General features: G+C 40.1%; 2 protein-coding genes across 10 annotated transcripts in view; one reads left to right on the forward strand and one right to left on the reverse strand.

Moving 5' to 3' along the window:
* The window catches only part of PPFIBP1 (PPFIA binding protein 1), a 205777-nt gene that overhangs the window by 70622 nt on the left and 113184 nt on the right, over nucleotides 1–21971 (forward strand). For all 9 annotated transcript variants that reach the window (XM_025283426.3, XM_044941280.2, XM_025283425.3 and 6 more), the window contains one exon: nucleotides 4441–4537. The gene's annotated coding sequence lies outside the window, so the exon portion shown is untranslated. The remainder of the gene's footprint in view (nucleotides 1–4440; nucleotides 4538–21971) is intronic.
* On the reverse strand, nucleotides 2727–7191 carry LOC102397525 (GTP-binding nuclear protein Ran). Its single transcript, XM_006079542.4, is given in 3 exon segments — nucleotides 2727–2934; nucleotides 2937–3377; nucleotides 7056–7191. Coding segments are annotated over 3 exon segments (771 nt in total). The 3' UTR covers nucleotides 2727–2740.

Raw genomic sequence — 21971 nt, forward strand, 5'->3', positions numbered from 1 at the left:
TTTCACTACTTTTTCTTCTTTATTCCTGTTCAGGTAGTCCCGACATGGAAAGCATCTAGACCTTGTACACGTAATTTCTAACAAGGACCACCCCCCCACCGCCGGTCTCCCCACCTCTGCAATATCCACGAGTCCTCCCCAGCCTAGCTTCGTTCCCTCACTGTGAATCAGTCCTCATAGTAGTGGAGGGGGCCCTCATTCTGCTCTTTGTTCAGGGCACCGGGTGGGAAGGAAGGGCAGGCCTGGCTTCGGTCGGCTCAGACACAGGCTGACCTGTGCTCTGGGACCCAGGCTGGAACCCACATTTTCCCATAAGGGGCTCTGTTAGAGATGGTGGTTGGGATTTGGTGTGATTATGCTTCTAGACCAGCAGTGTTATGAGCTCATTGGGATTTCTGCCCTAGCTTTTAATGCAATCCCTGTTTAGTTTGAACCCTTCTGTAAGCAGCTTAAGGAACCAATTCTCCAACTTAAATCTTGGATCAAAGTATAAAACAGTTAAAAGTGCAATTACTCTGCCTGCTACCACACATCTATTCATCTCTGCCTCTGTTCTTAGAAACACCTATTGGGTAGGGTTCCCAGACACTCACTTTAAAAACTGCTGATGAAGATTCCTGTTTACTTTTGGAGCACACAGTTGTCTTAAAATCAGGTTTGCTTATGTATGCATCATTAATTTCTTAAAATTTACCTGGATTGGTGTGTATGTGTGGGTCATATATGAAGTCAGCTTTTGGGGAGGTTGAATGGACAGAAGCTGACCTAAGCTGAGAAATTCCTTCAAGACAGCCTCTGTCCACCATTCATGCCTAAATTCCATTGCATTTTATTTCAGTGTGAAGCACCTGCCTCTTCTGAAGCTCTTTGTTTGTTTAATGAAAATGTTCTCAAGATCCATATCCATTAAGTTGTTGGAATCTTTGAGCTGATCCTATTGCTTCTGTGTTTAATTAAGTATGTGAGGTCACTGGCTCTTTAAAAGGACAGAGCAAAGGACACAGCTAAACTCCTACTTCATAATTTTGTCTAGAACTTGTCCTGATCATATGTACATTTTTTTTTTCCAGGCAAAGTATAAGCAATATATTTTGTAATTTTCTTCCAAGAATGACTCAAATTCTCTCCCACCTCCAAGTAGCTCTCAAAATTTTACTGTTACATTTAGGCTTCAGAGTATTAGTCATACTGGCATTCTACATAAGGTTACAAATACATATCCCTCATGTATCTCAATGAAAGATTTCATCTGATCATGGGAAACTTCATTATCTGTTGAAGTCTGGTTCTGAACTGAATATAGCATAGCGTATACATCAATTCAAATCTGTAAGTGAATCTATTAATATTTATTCAATACTTTAACAAATTAAAATGTACCCAATTTTACCCTTTATAGTCCATTTTTCCATATACTTAAAAGGGATCCTTCCCTACTTTTAGGTAGGAAAGTAATCATTTAAGGATAATTGGACATCTGAAGAACTTTGGTAAACTGACCTATAGTACAGTAGTACTTACAAGAGGAAAATAGCTCATCTTGATTTCTGATTGCTACAGTATGGTGTCAGTGAGATCAAACTCAGGCAAGACAGACCCAATTCATGTTTACATGTGGAAACCATACAACGTTAAGTGGTTAATCTACTGAAAGTTTGGCAGTCTGTTCACATCACTGAGAGGCTTACCTAAGACCTACTTTTATGCTGCAGCATCCTGAGGTGTTCTTGCACCACCCAGAAAAATTCTTTGGGGAGAGAAAAATCATCAAAGCTGTGATATATCCATTGAAATCCTTAATCTTTGATAACCTTTAGAGCTTGGGAGTACTTAACAGCAGGTAAACATGGAACATCTTCCTAGAATGCCAACTTTACATTAAACATGTAACATCAAAAAACAAAAAAGTAAATGCACAATTATATTCATATTTAACAGATGAGATGTCCCTCAAGTTCCTGCAACCGTTTGTATGATTTCACTGGACTTTGACAAGCTCTACATTAGAAAATGGTTACTTCTGCCATAAAATGCAAATATAATTAAGGTATCTGTTTGAAACATCTGAAACAGGTACCACCTTTCACAGGTCACATAAATCTCATCTCTAGGTGACACTACCTAAGCCCAAAGGCAGGTGGGGTAGATGTTATTTTAGCCTAACTATTGATAGTATTTACACCTCTTATCAAATACAATACTGTTGACTTCTCATTACGTTTGTGTGAAATGATTCAAGTATACAGAAAATTAGAAGCTTTTAACCTAACTGACTTCAAGTTAAGTGGTAATAGCAAAGGCAATTCAAATAGTAACATGGTGCAACTTTCCCTGTTAGCAGTTTTAAATGCTCATTTAAACAAGGGCTGAGTTCACTTGCTTAGATATTTGAAATACAACTTTATTCTGATTCTAAACGTAAAGGAATGGGAATGACAGTAACAAACAAGATTCCACCTCTCAATATTGTCATGTGACTATAGCAGTCTTATATTTGAAACTCAAGGAGGAAACAACTGTGTTCCAAAACACCTAAATATGCAGGTCCAAAAAAATGAAGGTTTTTTTTTTTAAACTGCCACATTCACTCCAAAGCCCATCCATCTCCTTCAGCATCCAAAGATTAAGCACATGTTCTGCTTAGCTATATAATAAAGTGGCAAACACGCCACACCACTGACATCACAGGACAGTTGCCTATAAAACTCGACTTCCGACCTTGGGCCCCAGCTTCACTTTCTCACAGGTCATCATCTTCATCCGGGAGAGCAGTTGTCTGAGCAACCTATAAGTCGTGCTCATACTGTGCTGCCAAGGCTGGGTCCATGACCACCTCTGGTGGGGCCAGAGCAGGCATGGCGACAAACTCCAAGTTAGGGTCTCCAATCAGTTTTCTAGCAAGCCAGAGGAAGGGCTTTTCAAAGTTGTAGTTATTTTGGCAGAAATGTCATAGTACTGAAGTTTCTTCTTTCGGTGGAAGACAATTGACTTTGCCTTAACCTTTCTGTCCTTAATATCCACTTTGTTGCCACACAACACAATTGGGATGTTCTCACACACTCGTACCAGATCTCTATGCCAGTTAGGCACATTCTTGTAAGTAACTCTTGATGTTACATCAAACATTATAATGGCACGCTGAGCTTGTATATAATAGCCATCTCTCAGTCCACCAAATTTCTCCTGACCAGCTGTATCCCATACATTGAACTTAATAGGTCCTCTGTTGGTATGGAACACAAGAGGATGGACCTCAACACCCAAGGTAGCTACATACTTCTTCTCAAATTCACCAGTCAGATGACGCTTCACGAATGTCGTTTTTCCAGTACCACCATCACCAACCAAAACAAGTTTGAACTGAACTTGGGGTTCTCCTTGGCAGCCATCGCGATGTTACTTCCAGAAGCGTCTCCGCGCCCGTCTGACTGAGCCATATGTACATTTGAAAAGCACATGTGAGATCACGCCTCTAGCATTTGACATGGAGACGCTCAACTTTCTCATTTGGATGGAAGTAGTTATGAGATATTGGGACATTTACTATTCGTCAGTATTCCTTCACGAACAATATATGATACTATAGTAATGGTGAGGGTATTCATGCCCAAGTATATAGTACTGGGAATTTTTTTCTAAGTATATGCTATTTAAAAGAATTATGGGAATCAGAATCACAAGTCTAAAAAACAGTGTATATGTTTCTACATACTGTTTATGTATTATTCTTGTTGGATAAGAAAATAATAAGTTTCTTCCTTTTTTTAAACCTTAGCAACTAAGCATTGGTAAACTATGATTAATTCATTTACTCTGGAAACATAAAGCACCTACCCTATTCCGGGTACTTTGTGATAAAAAAATTAATGATGGTTGTTTTCTGCTGAAATTCAGGTTTCAAGGAATATATGAAGTTGTGGCCAGTAACTGAGGAAGTAAGGAAGAAGGAATGCTGGAAGGGGGGAAAGACGAACAGGAAGGGAGAGGAAGGAACAGTGGAAGGATAGGTGGAAGGAAATTCGTTAAATCTGTTGGTCCTTAACACATTTTATTGTTTTTATTCATTTTTAATTTTTATTTAATTAAAAATGTATCGATTTGACTGCACTGGGTCTTAGTTGTAGCACACGGATTCTTTGATCCCCATAGTGGGATGCAGGATCTTCAGTTGCAGCATGAGAACTCTTGTTTGCAGCGTGTGGAATCTAGTTCTCTGATCAGGGATCAAGCCCAGATCCCCTGCATTGGGAACACAGAGTCTTAGCCACTGGACCACCAGGGAAGTCCCACATTTTATTGTTTTTTTTTAATTGCACACATGTTATCTAGTTTGATGTTCTTTGCTTATATAATAATTCACCATCTATAGGGTCTTTTTTATGGTGTGTCATAGTTTGAAGTTGGTTTTAATTTATCTCCTTTGTATTTGTTTCTTTTCAGTATAAAAAGAACTTCATGGATCAGACTGCTAACAAGTACATGGAAGATTTGAAGAGCTGAAGAAAAAAAACTCACTGTTAAACTTGTTTTTTAAAATGTAAGTGAACTCTCTCCTCACTATTGTTCATTTGTGTATCTTCATAGCCTGCAATTACCTTTCTATACACTCAGTGTGTAAATTTTTTCCCCAGTAGTAAAGCTGCTTGTCTGCATAGTCTGCTCATAAAGTCTATGATAATTTATGACCCATTCTTCTCCTTAAAATTTTTTAAATTCTAAAAGTAATATGACTAACATAGGTGGTTGTAGAACTTAGACATGTTGTGACAGTCAGTGAGTAAATCTTTCTTTGGCATCAAGAGAGAAAATAGACCTGGTAGCATGTAAAAAGCAGCACCCTTTTCGCTAATCCTTTGTTGCTCCTTACCCTACAGGTTCTTTTAGTGCACCATGTGAGTCAGTGAGAATTGTTGGTCAACCTGTTAATGACTCCATAGACTTAGAGAACTGAGGTGTTTTCAGTGTAAACTTATTTATCTTTTCCTCCTTGTTTCTTTTGCTCTGTAATAGTAGTGATACTTAGCTATGTATTGAACTTCTATTAAAAGACAAGCACTCGACTGATTGAATTCAATCAATATTCATTCAGCAAATGCTTTTTCTGAGTGCTTGTCATGTGCCAGGCACGGCTCTGACACCGTCATCTTGTGCTGCACGTGCGGCAGCCTTGCAAAGTAGGAGCCCATATTTTAGTGATGGTGATCCAGGTGAGTATACTGAGGTTCAGAGAGAGATAAAGAGGCTGCAGACGATCACACAGCTAGGAAGGGGAGGAACCTAGAGTGAACACCATGCTGTCTGACTTTTCTCATTTGCCATTTTCTAAATAATGTTGAAATCCTCATCCTGGCTCAGTTGTTGTTGAGTTGAGTTCCAGGTTCAGACTGCAACCTTCTGGGTTGTGTTCTTAATAGGAATGTGGTCCTGATTCTTCTAAACCTTGGCTGTAGTCACAACAGGAAAGGGAGTTAGAGAAACATCTTCCCAAGTTTGAGAGGTACTTTTGGTATCTGGAGGGGGAGTTAAGAGATCTAATGTCTAGACTGACCTTTCCACGAATCTCTGTGTGTCTCTGGGATACTTAACATCTACAGGAAACAGTTACTATTATGCCTGTTAAGGAGAGCAGACCAGATGTTCTCCAGGGGCTCTTTCAGTAGGCTTTTTATTGAAGTATCTTATACACAGAACAAAGTACACAGATTGTAAGTGGATGGCTTGATGGAATGATTGTTACAAAGTGCACACATGTGTGTAACCAGTGCAAGAAAACAGAAAATTGCCAGCCCCTCCAACTCTCCTCCCCTAATGCTCCCATGAGTAACCAATTTCCTGATTTCTAATGCCATTGATACAATTTTGCCTATTTTTATCATTTATATAAATGGAATCATATAGTTTATATTCTTTTGTGTCTGGCTTATTTTGCTTATTATGTTTGTGAAATTCCTGTAGGATATTGTATACAGTTAATTTATTTCATTCTCCTTAACTATCATGCTATTCAGTTGTACATGTATTTTATAGTTGCTGGCCATTTCGGTAGTTTCCAGTTTGGATGTATTACAAATAGTGCTCCAGGGAATGTTTTTGTGCACATCTTTTGGTGATGATTTTATTTTGGTCAGGGACTAAGTTCAAGTAATTTGAATTCAGCAGCCCTGTGGAGTGATGTTGAGGTAAGTGTCTTTGAAAGCAGACAAGTGGATTTTAGGAAGGCAGGTGATGTGTCTGCTTCAGCATGATGTTCTGAATGTTGCTGGTCAGGAATGTGAAATCCTCTTGATGTGGCTGGGCAGAAGCCCTGTATGATAAGCGTGTGATGTGGTAAGGTTTGCTCTCCTGGCAGAGGAGGGCTTTGATTCGTTTCAGGAAGGGGCAATAGAAGAGAGAAGTCAGATCCAGAAGACAAATGTGTATGGGCTACCCTAGAAATGGTTAGGATATGTCACCCGCCAGATCAAGAATCTGGAAAAGTGATAACCCAGGGGAAGAACCAGCTTACAAGACCTGAAGAGTCTAGGAAATGAACAGAGGAATAAAAATTGATTTCAGCAGGCAGGCGGGAGCTCTCAAAGCATTTTTAGACAAATTTATTAAGTCTGATGAAACTGTTGGTCTCTCAGTTGTGTCCGACTCTTTGCAACCCCATGGACTGTAGTCCACCAGGCTCCTCTGTTCATAGGATTCTCCAGGCAAGAATACTGAAGTGAGTAGCCACCCCTTTCTCCAGGGAATCTTCCTGACCCAGGGATTGAACCTGAGTCTCCTGCATTGCAGGCAGATTCTTTACTATCTGAGCCACCAGGGAAGCCCTTGTTAAGTCTAACTCCTATTTTAAGGAAACTTTGAAAAACCAGTCCCTAAAGTATGAGTCAAGAATGAACTTAATGAAATTACCAAACTAAGAACAAATGTATATTTCAAGTAAATACAGGATGTGAGTATGTGGGCTTTGCCAGGAGACTGTTCTGTGTCAGATCACAGCTTCACTTTCCCTGGAATCTTTGCCACCAGCTTCCCGATCTGTAAAATGGGGATATTGACACACCTACCTTGTAGACTTCCTGTGACAGGGTACTTCCATAGCGCCAGGAGTGTGCTGGGTGCGTTGCACTGGCACCAAAAGTGATAGCCATTATTCTTACTATTTTTCTGATTTTTACTGTGACTGATATTATGTGTTTGCATCGGATACTTGGTAGAAGTTTTCAGATTATTTTTTTAAAGTATGAGATTAACATAGTTTTGTTTAAAGTGTGGAGAACACTAACAAATGTATTTTCCGACTTGCCTCGCCTTAAACTGAAACTCAGAGGAAAGCTGAAAGGAAACATTTGCCTGTGTGTCCTTGGCAGGTCCCTCCCCAGCGTGAGTCAGTAAAGACACTTCTGGTTGTTGCAACTGCTTTACTTGGTTGTTTCAAGAAGGGCCCAGACAAGCTAAGAGTCACAAGAGAGCTGGGTCATTTTGCATAAAGGAAAATCATGATTTTATTTATTTCACTCTCAACTCATATCAGGCATTTTGCAAATAAGTGTGTGTATGTAACAGGGAGCTTTAGCGAGAGGCTCTGTGGGTGATTCACTACAGACCGCAGCTGGTATAGGGTGTCCATTCCAACTGACTGTGGCTAGTGACATCTTTCCACCTGTTGGTAAATTCTGGACTAACTTTTGGGGCGTCTGTTGTAGATTAATTTTGCCCTTGGTGAGATTATGATCTCTCAAATGAATATTTGTTCTACGAAGGAAACTTTTAGAGTGAGTTGAGTCTAAGACAACATTTGACCCAAGACTCTGAAATTCGAGTTCTGACTTCTCTGCAAATGATCTGTGGGACTTAAGGTATAGCATTAATCCTGAGTCTCAGTTTTCTCATCTGTAAAATTAGAAAGTTAGACTTTGAGGCAAAGGAAGATTCTGTGAATCTCTAAATTTAATAGTGTCTAGTTTGGGGTGTAGTTTTATTTTTCTAAAAGCTGTATTCTTTCATGGGTTTCCCCAAGTCAGAAGGTCTTATGACAGCAGATTTCAGCACTTAACGATAGTAAGTTTTTATATATAAATCTACTTTCACACTGGCATTTACTTTAAGCAGCTTTCATACACTTGCTTTATTCATTAAAGGATGTTTATGTTAAACAACATAAATAAATATTCAAGGCATTGTATATGGCATAACTGGATTATGGAAACTGCGTTGGCTTTATCTCACGTACATATGTAAATTCTCAGTTCTCACATTACATTCCCACAGTTGGGTGTGTCACTAATTTGAGTTTGTTTTGTTGTTCCACATGTTGAAGAAATTATATGGTAAAAATGATATTTGAAAATGAAATACTGGATTCAGTTGAATTAATAATCCTAAATAGTGATACCACTATTACTTTTAAGTAATACTCAAAATAACTGCTTTTAGGTTTTGAGCTCTATGTTCTTATACCCCGGGGTTCTTGTTGTTCAGTCCCTAAGTCGTGTCTGACTCTCTGTGACCCCAGGGACTGCAGCATGTGAGGCTTCCCTATCCTTCACTATCTCCTGGTGTTTACTCAAACTCATATCCATTGAGTTGGTGATGCCATCCAACCATCTCATCCTCTGTCACCACCTTCTCTTCCTGCCTTCAGTCTTGCCAGCATCAGGGTCTTTTCCAATGAGTCAGCTCTTTGCATCAGGTGGCCAAGTATTGGAGCTTCAGCTTCAGCATCTGTCCTTCCAGTGAATATTCAGGGTTGATTTCCTATAGGATTAACTGGTTTGATCTCCTTGTAGCCCAAGCGACTCTCAAGAGTTCTCCAGCACCACAATTTGAAAGCATCAATTTTAGGGAACTCAACCGTCTTTATGGTCCAACTCTCACATCCGTACCCAGGCATATGCTAATAGCTGATGCAGGAGGGCATATAGGAAATATTTAAAGTAAACTGAGAACTTTGGAATATTTATGCTTTGACCCATTTAGTTATTCTGGCAACGGGCAAACAGAATTTGCCTAGTGTGCAGGCAACACCCTGGTCTCTCTGATGTAATCATGGGTGATGGTGGTGAAAGCTCTCTGGTTATACTAGCCTTGAGGCTGAATGGACCAAGTACAGGAATGAGGTGGGGGCTCATCAAAGTCTCTTTATCAAGCGGAGGAAGCCTGTGGGAATGTGCAGGTCATTCCTCAGGCTTCCCATGGGATCATTCTACCTGCTCGTGCAGTGGTTTTGAAGAGGCAATTTGTAGCCACTGAGACAGTGTCCTTTCCCAGAGAACTTCCCCTTTTGTGCTGTCTGTCTGTACCCTTCTTCCAGTCTCTTTCATTTTATCTATTTATTTTTCTTTTGCCTGTGCTGGGTCTTTGTGGCTTGTGGCAAGTGGGGGCTACTCTACACTGCGGTGCACAGGCTTCTCATTGTAGTGGCTTATCTTGTGGAACACAGACTCGAGGCGTGCAGGCTTCAGGAGTTGTGGTACATGGGCTTAGTTGCCCCAAGGCATGTCGAATCCTCCCGGACCAGGGATCAAATCTGTGTTCCCTGCTTTGGCAAGTGAACTCTTAACCTCTGGACCACCAGGGAAGGTCCCTATCACTTTAATTATTACGTGGGATTTGAAGTTTTTTAACTCCTGACTACGTATTTTGGACCAAATAGTCCTTATTCTAGACAACTTGTACTAAACATTCTGAAAATACTACTTGGAGATGGCTATCTTGTTTGGAGTCATGTGTCACATATGTGGTTTTGTCTTGCGCTTCTTTGATTCATCATACCCTGAGATAATACATAAATAAATTTATTCATTAAATTTACAGAAGCTTTTCCTTTCCATTTTTCTTCCCTCTAGTAATCTCTCCCTGTCTCATGAAGTATCTAAGATCACCTTTGCAATCAAATGGAAATTTAGCTGGGCTGTTAGAATCCCTTAAGCATCCCTGAGTGTGAGCATGAGTAGATGGAGTTCAAGGGCTGCTTGAAGTTCTTGTCTCAACTGGCTGAAGTCATAGTCATCTATTTATTCTTGGTTGTTCCTTTTCCCCTCACCTCTTGGGAAACTGGTGGTCAGTGCCTTTGACTTTTTCTCTCCTTAATCCAGATATGCAAGAGGGTAACTGTTGACAGAGAGAAGGAAATGTTTACATATTTAAATAACCAATATGTAGGGGGCGTGTGTGTGCAGGCTTGTGCATGCACAGGCTCTGTAACTGCAAGGTGGTTTCTCTTAAGTCTCCATGCATATCCATAGTTAACGAGGAGGCCCTAGCATCTGTGATGGCACTCAGGTATGTATTTTCATCAGTGTTTTAAGGAGGAAGTAGGTTGGTGGGAGTTCTGACTCCTATTTTAGTGGATCTATGGTTTAAAATGATGATATTTTCACTGATATATTTAAAATGGATAACCAACAAGGACCATGGAACTCTGCTCAATTTTATGTGGCAGTCTGGATGGAAGTGGAATTTGGGGGAAATAGATACAAGTTTATGTATTGGCTGAGTCCCTTTGCTGTTCACCTGAAACTACCACAACATTGCTAGTGGGCTATACCCCAGTACAAAATAAAAATAAATAAAATTGTGATGTTTTGGGGAAACCTGGGTTCTGGCACCAGAATTTCAGTTAGCCAGGATCTCCATAGCTTTGAGAGTGAAGAAGTGAGGTAAGTATTTTCAGTCATTCTTAAATCCATTACTTAGTAGTAGCTCAGGGCTTTGTGCTGAAGTTAAAGCTCCAATACTTTGGCTACCTGATGTGATGAGCCGACTCATTGGAAAAGACCCTGATTCTGGGAAAGACTGAAGGAAAAGGAGAAGAGTGCGGCAGAGAATGAGATGGTTGGACAGCATCACTGACTCAATGGATGAGTTTGAGCAAGCTCCAGGAGATAGTGAAGGACTGGGAAGCCTGGCATGCTGCAGTCCCTGGGCTTGCAAAGAGTCAGGTATGACTTAGGGACTAAACAACAACAAACACAGGACTTTGTGCATCAGAATCACAGAACTGAAGTTGGGTCCTCAGGATGTGTTCAGTGTTCCTTACACACTGTAATGCTGGCCTCTCCCAGAGATGCCCCAACCAAGAGGCGACTTAAATTAGGGGTGTGGCAGTTCACAGCCACTGTAGCAGGATCCATCTAGTCTTCAGGCAAAAAGAAAGTGTTCTATCTCCTTTTAAATATTACATTGCATTCAGAGTTTGAAATAGCCTTGACAGTTTCCTGTGGCCATTACCTTGAACTGAGGTGTAATGCCTTGCCGAGAACTGACTCCTGTGTTCGGTACAATAATTGTGTTTGTTGTCTGTGTTTTAAGTTTGTATTTCAAAATACATGTTGTTGTTGTACCGTCATCTTTTCTTGTTTGTTTGTTCATCTTTATTTTATTCTCTTACCTTTGTAGTAGTAATTATGCTTGGCTTTGGGTACTTGTGCCATTTGATACTGAGATTAAGAGATTTTAAAAGAAAAGGTCATCAGCTGTCTTTCTGGGCTATTCTGGGCATTTTGTACTATATTTATTTTGGGCCCAGCTTTTCTTGCCCTTGGTTTCTGATTAGCTGTTCCTCTTCCTTGCCTTGGCCTCTCATCTTGCCTGGAAGCATTTCAAGAGATCTGTTTGGATGACTGTTTTGTTTAACAGATAAACACTACCTCAACCTTGGGAGAGAGTCAAGATGACAGGATGGAACTCTCCATTAATGCTTCTGGATCTAAGGCATGAAATCCCTGGAGCAGAGAGTCTGGCCTCTTAGTATAGTATACTCATGTCGGGAAATTGTTTCATGCTTTGAGATTAGCTTTTATAAGGGAAATGTGGGATTCTGGGGCATTCTCAAAAGTTTTGCATAATTTGGTGGGACTTAAATAGTCTTACTGTTCATAAATTTTTATAAATTAAAGAATGATTATTTGACTAAAAAAGTGGGCTTTTTGGTTCTTCAGGGTCTAAATTGATCTTAGCTGAGGTCTGGCACAGACTACTCCTTTCAGGGAGCTTTCACTCAGATTATTGGGGTTCTCAAAAAACCCAAGTATTGTATAAAGCAGAAAATAAGTGGTCTTCAAGGAGTATCAGGCCTTGAAGCATAAGACATCTCCCAAGAGAAAACGGTAATGCCCCCAGTACCCATTTACTTCGACCTTCTTTAAGAGACTGTGTCTGAGTGACTCTTCAGGGACAGAAAAAACCAACCAATTCTACTGAAGTGTTACAATACCCAGAAGGTGTTTTCTTTTTTCTTTTTTGTCATTTCTTTTAAAAAAATTGAAATACAGTTGACATACAATAATGTTAGTTTTGGATATACTTACAAGATGGTTTGACATGTGCATACATTGTGAAATGATCAATGGACATGAACTTGGGCAAACTCTGGGAGATAGTGAAGGATGGGGAAGCCTGGTGTGCTGCAGTCCATGGGGTTGCAAAGAATCAGACACAACTGAGCAGATGAACAACAGCAGCAACAGTGAAATGCTCACCATGATGAGTCTGGGAACCATCTGTCCCCACGGTTCTTATAACACCATTGACCATATTTCCTTATGCTGTGTGTCACATCCCCATGACTTGTTGTATAACTGGAGGTTTGTACCTCTCAATCCCCTTCACCTATTCCACCCACCTCCACATCCTCCTTGCTCTGACAGCCAGCCATTCATTCTCTTTATCTCTGAGTCTGTTTTCATTTTGTTTGTTTGTTTGTTTTTTAGGTTCAACATATAAGTGAGATTATGTGATATTTGACTTTTTTCACTCGGCAGAAAGTGAGTTCTGCGTCCTCGCTTTGTGGTCTTACTGAATCCTCAGGAGGTAGAGCTGGAAAAAAAAAAAAAATCAGTGTGTTATGGCTGGCTCTTTGCACTGAAAATCCAGTGGATTCTTGTTATTTGTAGTAGTTACTGTCTGTAAAGTTGCCAGAACTCTGAATTAGAGCTTACTGAGCCATTGCTCCTAGGGGATACACAGGCTTAGGTTCATGTGAGCGTCTGTCACAGTGTTTTCCCAACTGACCAACGCATAACCTTCTTTCTGTTAAAAGGGACCTTATTTCATGTTGTTGATACATTAACATTGAACTCATGATGAACAGCACTGTAACTCATGCTTGAACTAGGCTTATCTGACACATGGATTTTCTCTACCAGGCTCATCACAGCTTTTCTTGCACTTAGAAATGCTGAAGTGCTTGGGAACCATCTTAAACACTGAAATCGCCAACCAAAAAAACATGTGAGTGTGAAACATGACACAGGATAGATCATGGAAAGGACACTTAGTTAATTTTTTTTGGCCGCACCATGTGGTATGTGGGATCCTAGTGCCCTGACCAGGGGTCAAACCTGTGTCCCCATCAGTGGAAGCCTGGAGTCTTAACCACTGAACTGCCAGGGAAGTCCCTGGGACACTTGTTTGTAGTAGGAGAGCTGAGCTGAAACAAGAAGGCAGAGCATTGCCTTGTTCAGCCTCAGCTGGGACTGTGCACGCGGGCACTCAGATTTTTTGCTGCTCTGTATATGGCCATGAACAACAGCAGAAGCACCATTGATAATGGTTTGGGGGTTACAAATAAATTTTAGCTAGTGGGAAAATTCATAAACATCTACTGTATAATATAAGCAAAATAATCCCAGATATTGTAGCAGGAATCTCCCTCAGCTCAGCTTTATAACTCATGTAGAAAGCCAGTCATTCAAGGTAAAAATGTATTTCAAGTTGGTACTCTAACCAATATCCAGAACACATTTTTTAAATAGCTTCATATAAAAGTGAAAAAGTGAAAGTGTTAGTTGCTCAGCCGTGTCCAGCTCTGCTTACCCCATGGACAGTAGCTCACCTGGCGCCTCTGTCCATGGAAATCTCCAGGCAAGAATACTGGAGTGGGTTGCCATTTCCTTTTCCAGGGGATATTCCTGACTCAAGGGTCAAACCTAGGTCTCTTGCATTGCCGGCAGATTCTTTACCATCTGAGCCACCAGGTAATCCCAACTTCAAGTAAAATGAAGGCTAATTAATGACTCCTTTTGTTGAATATAAACGACAGTTAATGCCTCTGATGCGCTTTGAACATCCTGTAGAATAGGAACAACGTCTTGTGTATCCTCCTGTCCCTGGCATGAAGGGTAATAATGACCAGCACATAGTGGGACCTCAGTAAGTGAATGAATACTAAATAAATGAATACTAAATAAACTCAGTAAGTGAATGAATACTAAATAAAAGAAAGAGCCGGGAGAAATCTGTTCCATGGTGCCTGAGGGCACAATAGGAATCTAGTGCATTATTTCAACTTAGATAATTTCCTGTCCATTGTGTTCATTAACTCATGTAAATGCTTATTAACCATCAGAGAGAGTAGTGTCTTGGATCTGGTGTAGCATGGAGGGCATCATAGCTGGGCCTGAGGATGGAACAGGAATACCACCAACCATTTTGAGAAAACTACTAAAAAGAGCTGGAACTGCATTGGACTTCTTCCATCGCACCATGGAGCTAGGCTGGCAGCATTTTTTTCTCTAATATTCCTGATACCGACTTCTCTCCACCTTAACCTCACTCCCACACTGCTGTTATTAAAAACCTCTCTCTAGGACATGGATTTGATCATGTCAGTCTGTTGCTTCAAGAACTCCATTCTCCCCTAAGAACCAATTCAAAGCTCCTTAGTGACCTGGCTCCATCCCTCTACCTCAGACTTCAGTCTCTTACCATTGCACCCATGCTCAAGCTAAACTGGACCCATCACTGGAACTCAGCCATGCCTTTAGGAGTTACAGTCGTTGCATAGTGTTGCCTGCTCCTTCACCCAGCTCTTCCTTTCAGCCCTAGCTCAAACACAGCCCCTGTGCTATGTCTGGCAAGATACCAATCTCTCCCTAAGTAGACTCACATGTTAATGTTCAGTAAACATATTTGAATGAGTCAGTGTATCTAAATATTATGTAGAACAGTGCTCTTGTTCTACAGGACTTTCTCGAACCAGGGACTGATTTGGTGAAAGAGAACTTTTCCAGGGAGCAGGGGGTGGGGTAAGGGTTGGTTTGGGGATGATTCAAGTGTATAACTTTTATTGTGTACTTGATTTCTAATCTAATGCTTCTGCTGATCTGAAGAGAGATACCGGTCCTCAGGCTAGAGGTTGAGAACCCCTGATCTAGAGTAAATAGGAAGCTTTGGAATGTCTTTAAAATAAAAAGGAGAGGCTAGACCTCAGTTTCTACTAAGGCAAGTAAAAAGCTGTGGCTGCCTTTTTATTAAGTAGCTTTGTCTGTTGTACAGAACTTAGCTTTTCCACTCAGGAAACACCTACACTCCGCCACACTCCACCGCCCCCAGTATAAACATCCAGGGACTAGGCTTGATTAAAGTAGAAGCAAGTGAAATTTTATGTGTGTGGAAATTACATTCAATTTCAGATATTATCTGTTTCAATTATTTCCTGCAGATTAACCATTTCAAATATTCCAAATATTTATCGTGGAGCTACTATGTATTAGAAACTGGGCCAGGGGCTTTGACGCATGAACAAGATAAGCAGAACGCAGGGACTTTGTCTAGTGGGATGAAAAACATGGAAGCACATTTCTGTAAAACAGGATAAATGATACACTTACTTTACTGCAGGTTGTGATGGTCGCACAAAAGAAGGTGAGACTTATTTTCAACCTGCTCAGTTCCATAGAAGAGCTTGGATTTAATGTGAGCCTTAAAGGGTGCATTTGGGAGTAGGTAGGTGGCAGGGTAGACTGAAGGAAGAGCATGGTTAGAGCGGTTCCAAGGGGAGGGAACCTTGTGAACAAAGGCACTGAGGCAGGAAAGTACAGGGAGCAACAGCAGGGATAAGTACAGGGACAAGTAGTGCGGGAACGCAGGGCTGAGGGAGGAGCATTGTTAACTAAGACTGGGAAAGCCCAGCATAATCTGCTGGAAAGAAACGTAATGGCATGGACTTCATGCTGTAGTCATTAGGAGCCATGCACAGTTTTAAAACAAAGGAAATACAAGACAGCAAGAGCAGCTGCTAAAATTTGTCAGCATTTATTAGGTGTCAGGCACTTTTACTTAATCCTTACTGCAGCACTTTGAGATGAGTACTATTAGTATCTCATTTTATAGATCAAATGGAAAGCCCAGAGATTTAAGTAACTTTCCCAGGATCTACCACAAATAAGTGGGGGACCTGGGACTTGAAGCCAGCAAGTTTTATTTAACAACTTGGTTGTGAACCTGAATGTGTAGGGTTTAGGGAGTCTCTGAACTTTCTCAGTTGTTTGCAAAGTGTTTATATATGAATATGTGCATTTGTTTAAGAGACCATCTAAAGCTTTAATCATATGAAAAGTATGTTCCATAAAAGGTTAATTAAGAAAGCAAAAGAGACACTGATGTATAGAACAGTCTTATGGACTCTGAGAGAGAGGGAGAGGGTGGGAAGATTTGGGAGAATGGCATTGAAACATGTAAAATATCATGTATGAAACGAGTTGCCGGTCCAGGTTCGATGCACGATACTGGATGCTTGGGGCTGGTGCACTGGGACGACCCAGAGGGATGGAATGGGGAGGGAGGAGGGAGGAGGGTTCAGGATGGGGAACACATGTATACCTGTGGCGGATTCATTTTGATATTTGGCAAAACTAATACAATTATGTAAAGTTTAAAAAATAAAATAAAATTAAAAAAAAAAAAAAAAAAAGAAAGACTATGGTAGCCCTCTCTTTTGCTCTCTAAAGTCCCTCAGGATGTTCAATGCATTATACAGTGACTTTAGGCTTATGTTGCTTCTTAACGTTGGAAGCAGAAGAATATAGCACCACTCAAAATGAAATGTCACAGCGGTTTGTAGGAATTGTTATTATAGTATTATAAGTGGCAAGCTCTTCTTGATCTGTGAGAAACATGGAAAATGCTCAAGAAGTTCTTTGGAGAGTAAACATGAGCTATCCAGACCTTAAAATTTAAGATAATTTTTAAAAGATTTTTTTGATGTGGACCATTTCTTAAAATCTTTATTGAATTTGTTACAGTATTGCTTCTGCTTTATGTTGGTCTTTTTGCCATGAGGCATGTGGGATCTTAGCTCGCCAACCAGAGATAGAACACACACCCCCAGCTTTGGAAGGTGAAGTCTTAACCACTGGACTGCCAGGGAAGCCCCCAAATTTGTGATAATTTGAAGGCAGAAAGCCTGGGTCTACACTGGACAGACATCATTCTTACAAAAGCTAAATAAACTCCTGAAATTTGCAATGTTTTTGAAAAATGCCTAGATGCTAATCTTCTTTAACTGTTCCAGTTTGTCTTTTTACAGTTAGAGGGACTAAGGGGATGAATATTTATTAGCCTATGAGACTGTAAATTCCTTGTGGCCAGTAGTGAATTCAAAGGCAGGTGTCCAGATGAATGAATCCACATTAAAGAATTGCCCAGTTTATATCACTAGAGAAATTAGACTAATACCTAAGTTTTGCTTAGAATGAAAAATATTAATGACTTAAATATGTACATCTTTAAGATGTTACTATCACTGATAACTCAGATGATAAAGAATCTGCCTGTAATGCAGGAGACCTGGGGTTCGATCCCTGGGTTAGGAAGATTGTCTGGAGAAGGAAATGGAAACCCACTCCAGTATTCTTGCCTGGAGAATCCCATGGACAGAGGAGCCTGGTGGTCTACAGTCCATGGGGTTGCAAAGAGTCGGACATGATGAGCAATTAACACATCACACAGGCCCAGCAAATATGATAGTTTAATAACAGAGATCTGGATTCCCTACTTACTGGAGTTTTTTTTTTTAACTCCATCTTTGTTTTCACATTCTCTATTTTATATATTTTTTTCCTGAACTGCTTGAAAGCAGTTCATAATATATAGCTCCCATTCAGATTTCTCCAATGATTAAAAATATATTTTATCATGGTTTTATAGCTTTGGAGGATTCAATAAGGACGGTAAATAGCAATTGGTTGTCAGACCTCTTTTTGTCTTTTTTGAATTATCTTGTCTCCCTCCCTTTTTTGTTTGTTCTTGTTTTGTATTTCATGACATTAACATGTTTGAAAAGTCTAAAACATTTGTCTCAAAGTGTGTCTTTCAATCCGGGTTCATCTGAGTGTTGGTTTCCTAATGACTAGATTCAGATTCAACAGTGCTAGGAAGAATACACCGCTTTTCTTTAGAAAGTATGTGAGAGTTAATCACTGGATTAATTTGGTGTTCACTGGACCTCTCATTGTACAGGTACCCAATCCCCTTAATAAGTGACCTGTGGGGTAGTTCTTCAGGAGCATGTGCATATCTTGTTCCCTGACACTCAGTCATTCATCCAGTGTTTTTAACATTCATCTTGGATCGTTATGTGAATCAGTGACCAGGTTGGTGGTTGCAATATGGTAGTAACTGAATTTTTGAAAGTTACTTTACTAAAGAAAATTTCTCCTTTTTACCCCCATCCCTGTTTGGAAAAAATCTAGACCCCAAAGACAGGTGGTGGAGGAGCTGACAAAAGTGAAATTCAAAAAAAACCATCCAAACACGTTTTATTACTTTCAGTGTCAGAAGTGGTTTATTTTGTGAGTAGATGTATAGGAAGAAAGTTCTAGGAAAGAGAGAGAGGTGTGTCTTTTAGTTTGGGGGATTTGCCCTTAAAATAATAAATCTTTGTTGGTACAGATGAAGAACAGCAAAACAAATCACCTTTCTGATTTCCTTCTAGACTGAGAGCATTCAATTAATAATGAGATGAATTTTCATTCAACGGCCACAATCTGAAAAGATAGTTCATCTCTGCCCTCCTATCTGAAAATATTCTTTATAAATAGTTCTTTAAAGGCACGTTAGTTGAAATCAAATGGGCATCTCAACCATGAAATTCCTGTGAAAGGTAGATAGTAAACAGAAATTGTTTAGGAGGGGGGATTCCTTTATCTAGACTTAGAATTCTTTCAAGAATTATCCTAAAACTTTTATACCTACCCTGCTCATGACCAGCTCACTCAGTGACTTGGTGTTATCTGATGAGGATCTCATTTCACTTCTGAAAGCAAAGTGTTGTTCTCTTTGTTGAGGTAGTAAGAGGAGGCAGGAAAAGATTGACTCTGGACATTGCAATTGAAACCCCCCCTCCGTCCATCTTGAGATTAGCGAGTACCCTGAATGCAGCATCAGTTCTCTTGTTTGCAGTTCATGATGAAAAGACCTATTTTTGAAGCTTGTTAACTATCCCTCCTGCCTAAACAAAACTATTCTTGAATACTGGGGTCATTACCAAGAACTCTATGAATTCATTTATAATTTGCTTTGTTTTTCTTTTCATTGTCTTGTAAGAGGATTTTGTATATTATTTTTGTGATCAGGTAGACCTTGGACCCCTTGCTCCTTTTGAACATTTTCATGTTATGTTCTTGAAGTTTGGAAAAGTGATTTGCCCCTATTTTGCTGGTATGGTATGATCACATACTTTTTTCTCTTGTTGAGATCTTGCTAAGTGAGAAATTGGTGTGGCATGAGGTGGTCTGTGAAATTTACTTTAACCAATCCTAATTCTGTGTTTGGAGACAGCTGAATACTCCTTACATTTGTTTGATAATTTCTTACCCTGCATGCTGGATTGTGTTACAGAGTCTAGAATATGAATAAGGCAAAACCTTGCTAATTCAAGCATCTGAGCTTTATCACAAGACTGAGAAGTTTACTTGAAGAAAGTAGATTAGCACATTGCCTGGCAAGCACAGTCATTCTCCTAGAGTCTTGAGGTTTCTGCATGGAGTCTCTCCATGACTATAGGAGTCTCTCCATGACCATGCCAGATTTGCTAGCCTTGTAGTAGTCTCCTCCAGCCCCAGTCCCTTGGATACAACACAGAGCAGAGAACCTGGTCCTGGTTTGGCATGCAACTAAGAGCTTCATAGCATATTTGACACTATAATAAATGAGGAGGTACTGAAATATTTCCTGTTTTTAAACACTTTGACTCACTTTCTAAGATGTAGCAGAAAAATCTCAAAGAATATTTGGAATTGCAATTTTTTATAAAGAATATTTATTATAAAGGCTTGTAAAGTACATTGAGTCATAGAGGTGGGTTCATACTTGTCAAACAGGTTTATACAACACTAATTATTGGAATAAACACTAATATATTGAGAATAAACACTAATATGTTGGAAATCTTACGAATGAACAGGGCTTCTTATTAATGTGGGCAATCTTACAGTAGTTCACTTGGGGTGAGTTTTTCTTAGAGGTTGACTTATTTAATAAAGAATTGAGCAGACAGTAAGACTGGTTACAAGTTCCATGATGGTAGGAGTTGTCATCTTTCTTTTAGGTGTATTCTAGTGTCTCATCTAAAGCAACAATGAGGCTCCATGTATATTTGTTGAATTAAATTTTGAAATTAATGTTGCTAAGTCACTTCAGTCATGTCCAACTCTGTGTGATCCCATAAACGGCAGCCCACCAGGCTCCCCCATCCTTGGGATCCTCCAGGCAAGAACACTGGAGTGGGTTGCCATTTCCTTCTCCAATGCATGAAAGCGAAAAGTGAAAGTGAAGTTGCTCAATTATGTCCGACTTAGCGACCCTATGGACTGCAGCGCACCAGGCTCCTCCGTCCATAGGATTTTCCAGGCAAGAGTACTGGAGTGGGGTGCCATTGCCTTCTCCATCAAATTAATAATAGTTGCTAAATTCTTCTGGCTTTAGTTTTTTCAGTCTGTAGGTCACCACCTCCCCTGACCTTCTGCAGATGGCTATTTTCTCTTCTTCCTATCTCCCTGAACCCTCTTTTTCTACTCTTAACCCTGCTGACCAGTAACTTTTTTAACTTAAGGAATAGCAAGTCTAAGCTATTGTGTTTCATTTTTAAAAAACATTATGATTGTATAGGAAAAAAGAGAAATAGAATATATTCAGATCTTAAAATGATTATATAGAGATACAGCACTCTATAGCAGACTCTGTTAAGATCTTGCAGAAGAATCAAAACCTGGTGCTTGTCTTCAAGAGGTCAGTCTATAGGTAAAATAATCATATCAAGAGAGCTGAAACATACAAGTCATGGTGTGAAGGTGGAAACTGGGGGACAGTTTAAGTAAAGTTGACCATGTCAACTGGAAGAATCACTTTTGGCCTCTTAGCAACCCTGGAGCAGCGTCTCTAAGGATGAGTGCCTCAGGCAATGGGGGACTTGAGAAGGCATTGTGGGAATCCTCCAGAAAGTGGAGAAGGTAATTCTGTGTTTGTGTGTTGGCTCTTGTGAGAGAAGGAAGACTGCTGTTCTATTGGGGAATTTGGAGAGTGTAGATTAAAAGATCTGGGAAAAGAAAAGGGCAGTCATTGTCAGTGCCCGTGGATGTGGTGGATGTGCCATGGCTTGAGAAGGAGGGGCAAAGTCTGCTCCTGGAAGGAAGTGAATGAAATTCATGGGGTAATGAGCTCAAAGTCTTGGTGAAGTCAGGGAGCAGCTGAAGGTGAAGGAGGGCATTCAGGTGAGCTAGTTGAATGGGAAATTTTCTCAGAGGTAGATAAAGTGAGGAGTCGGCTGTGCAGAGACTCAAGGTGTAACCATGGGCATAGATTGCTAAAAATGCACTATTTTTTGATTTCTTCGTTCCCATGGTACTCTCTTTCCTGGGACAACATCCTAGCCAGTGTCTGTCATGTATAACCTGACAGGATTGCACACTTTAACTCCATGCCAATTTGTAAAGTCCTCCATTTTAGACTAACCGTATCTGTGACTCAACGAACCTCATATATGAAACCTTTTAAAATCAACCTACTCTTGTTGAATTGGTTATTTAGTATTCAATATGGACCATGTGCATACTCTTACTTGCCATAACCCTTTATATTCATGTGTTTACATGGCTTTATCTCTTAAATAATAAGTCAGCTGGAGGGCTTCCCTGGTACCCTAGTGGTTAAGAATCCACTTTGCAATACAAGGGACATTGGTTTGATTCCTGGCCTGGGAA

This window comes from Bubalus bubalis, chromosome 4, assembly GCF_019923935.1.
Source record: "Bubalus bubalis isolate 160015118507 breed Murrah chromosome 4, NDDB_SH_1, whole genome shotgun sequence".
NCBI classification, from domain to species: Eukaryota; Metazoa; Chordata; class Mammalia; order Artiodactyla; family Bovidae; genus Bubalus; species Bubalus bubalis.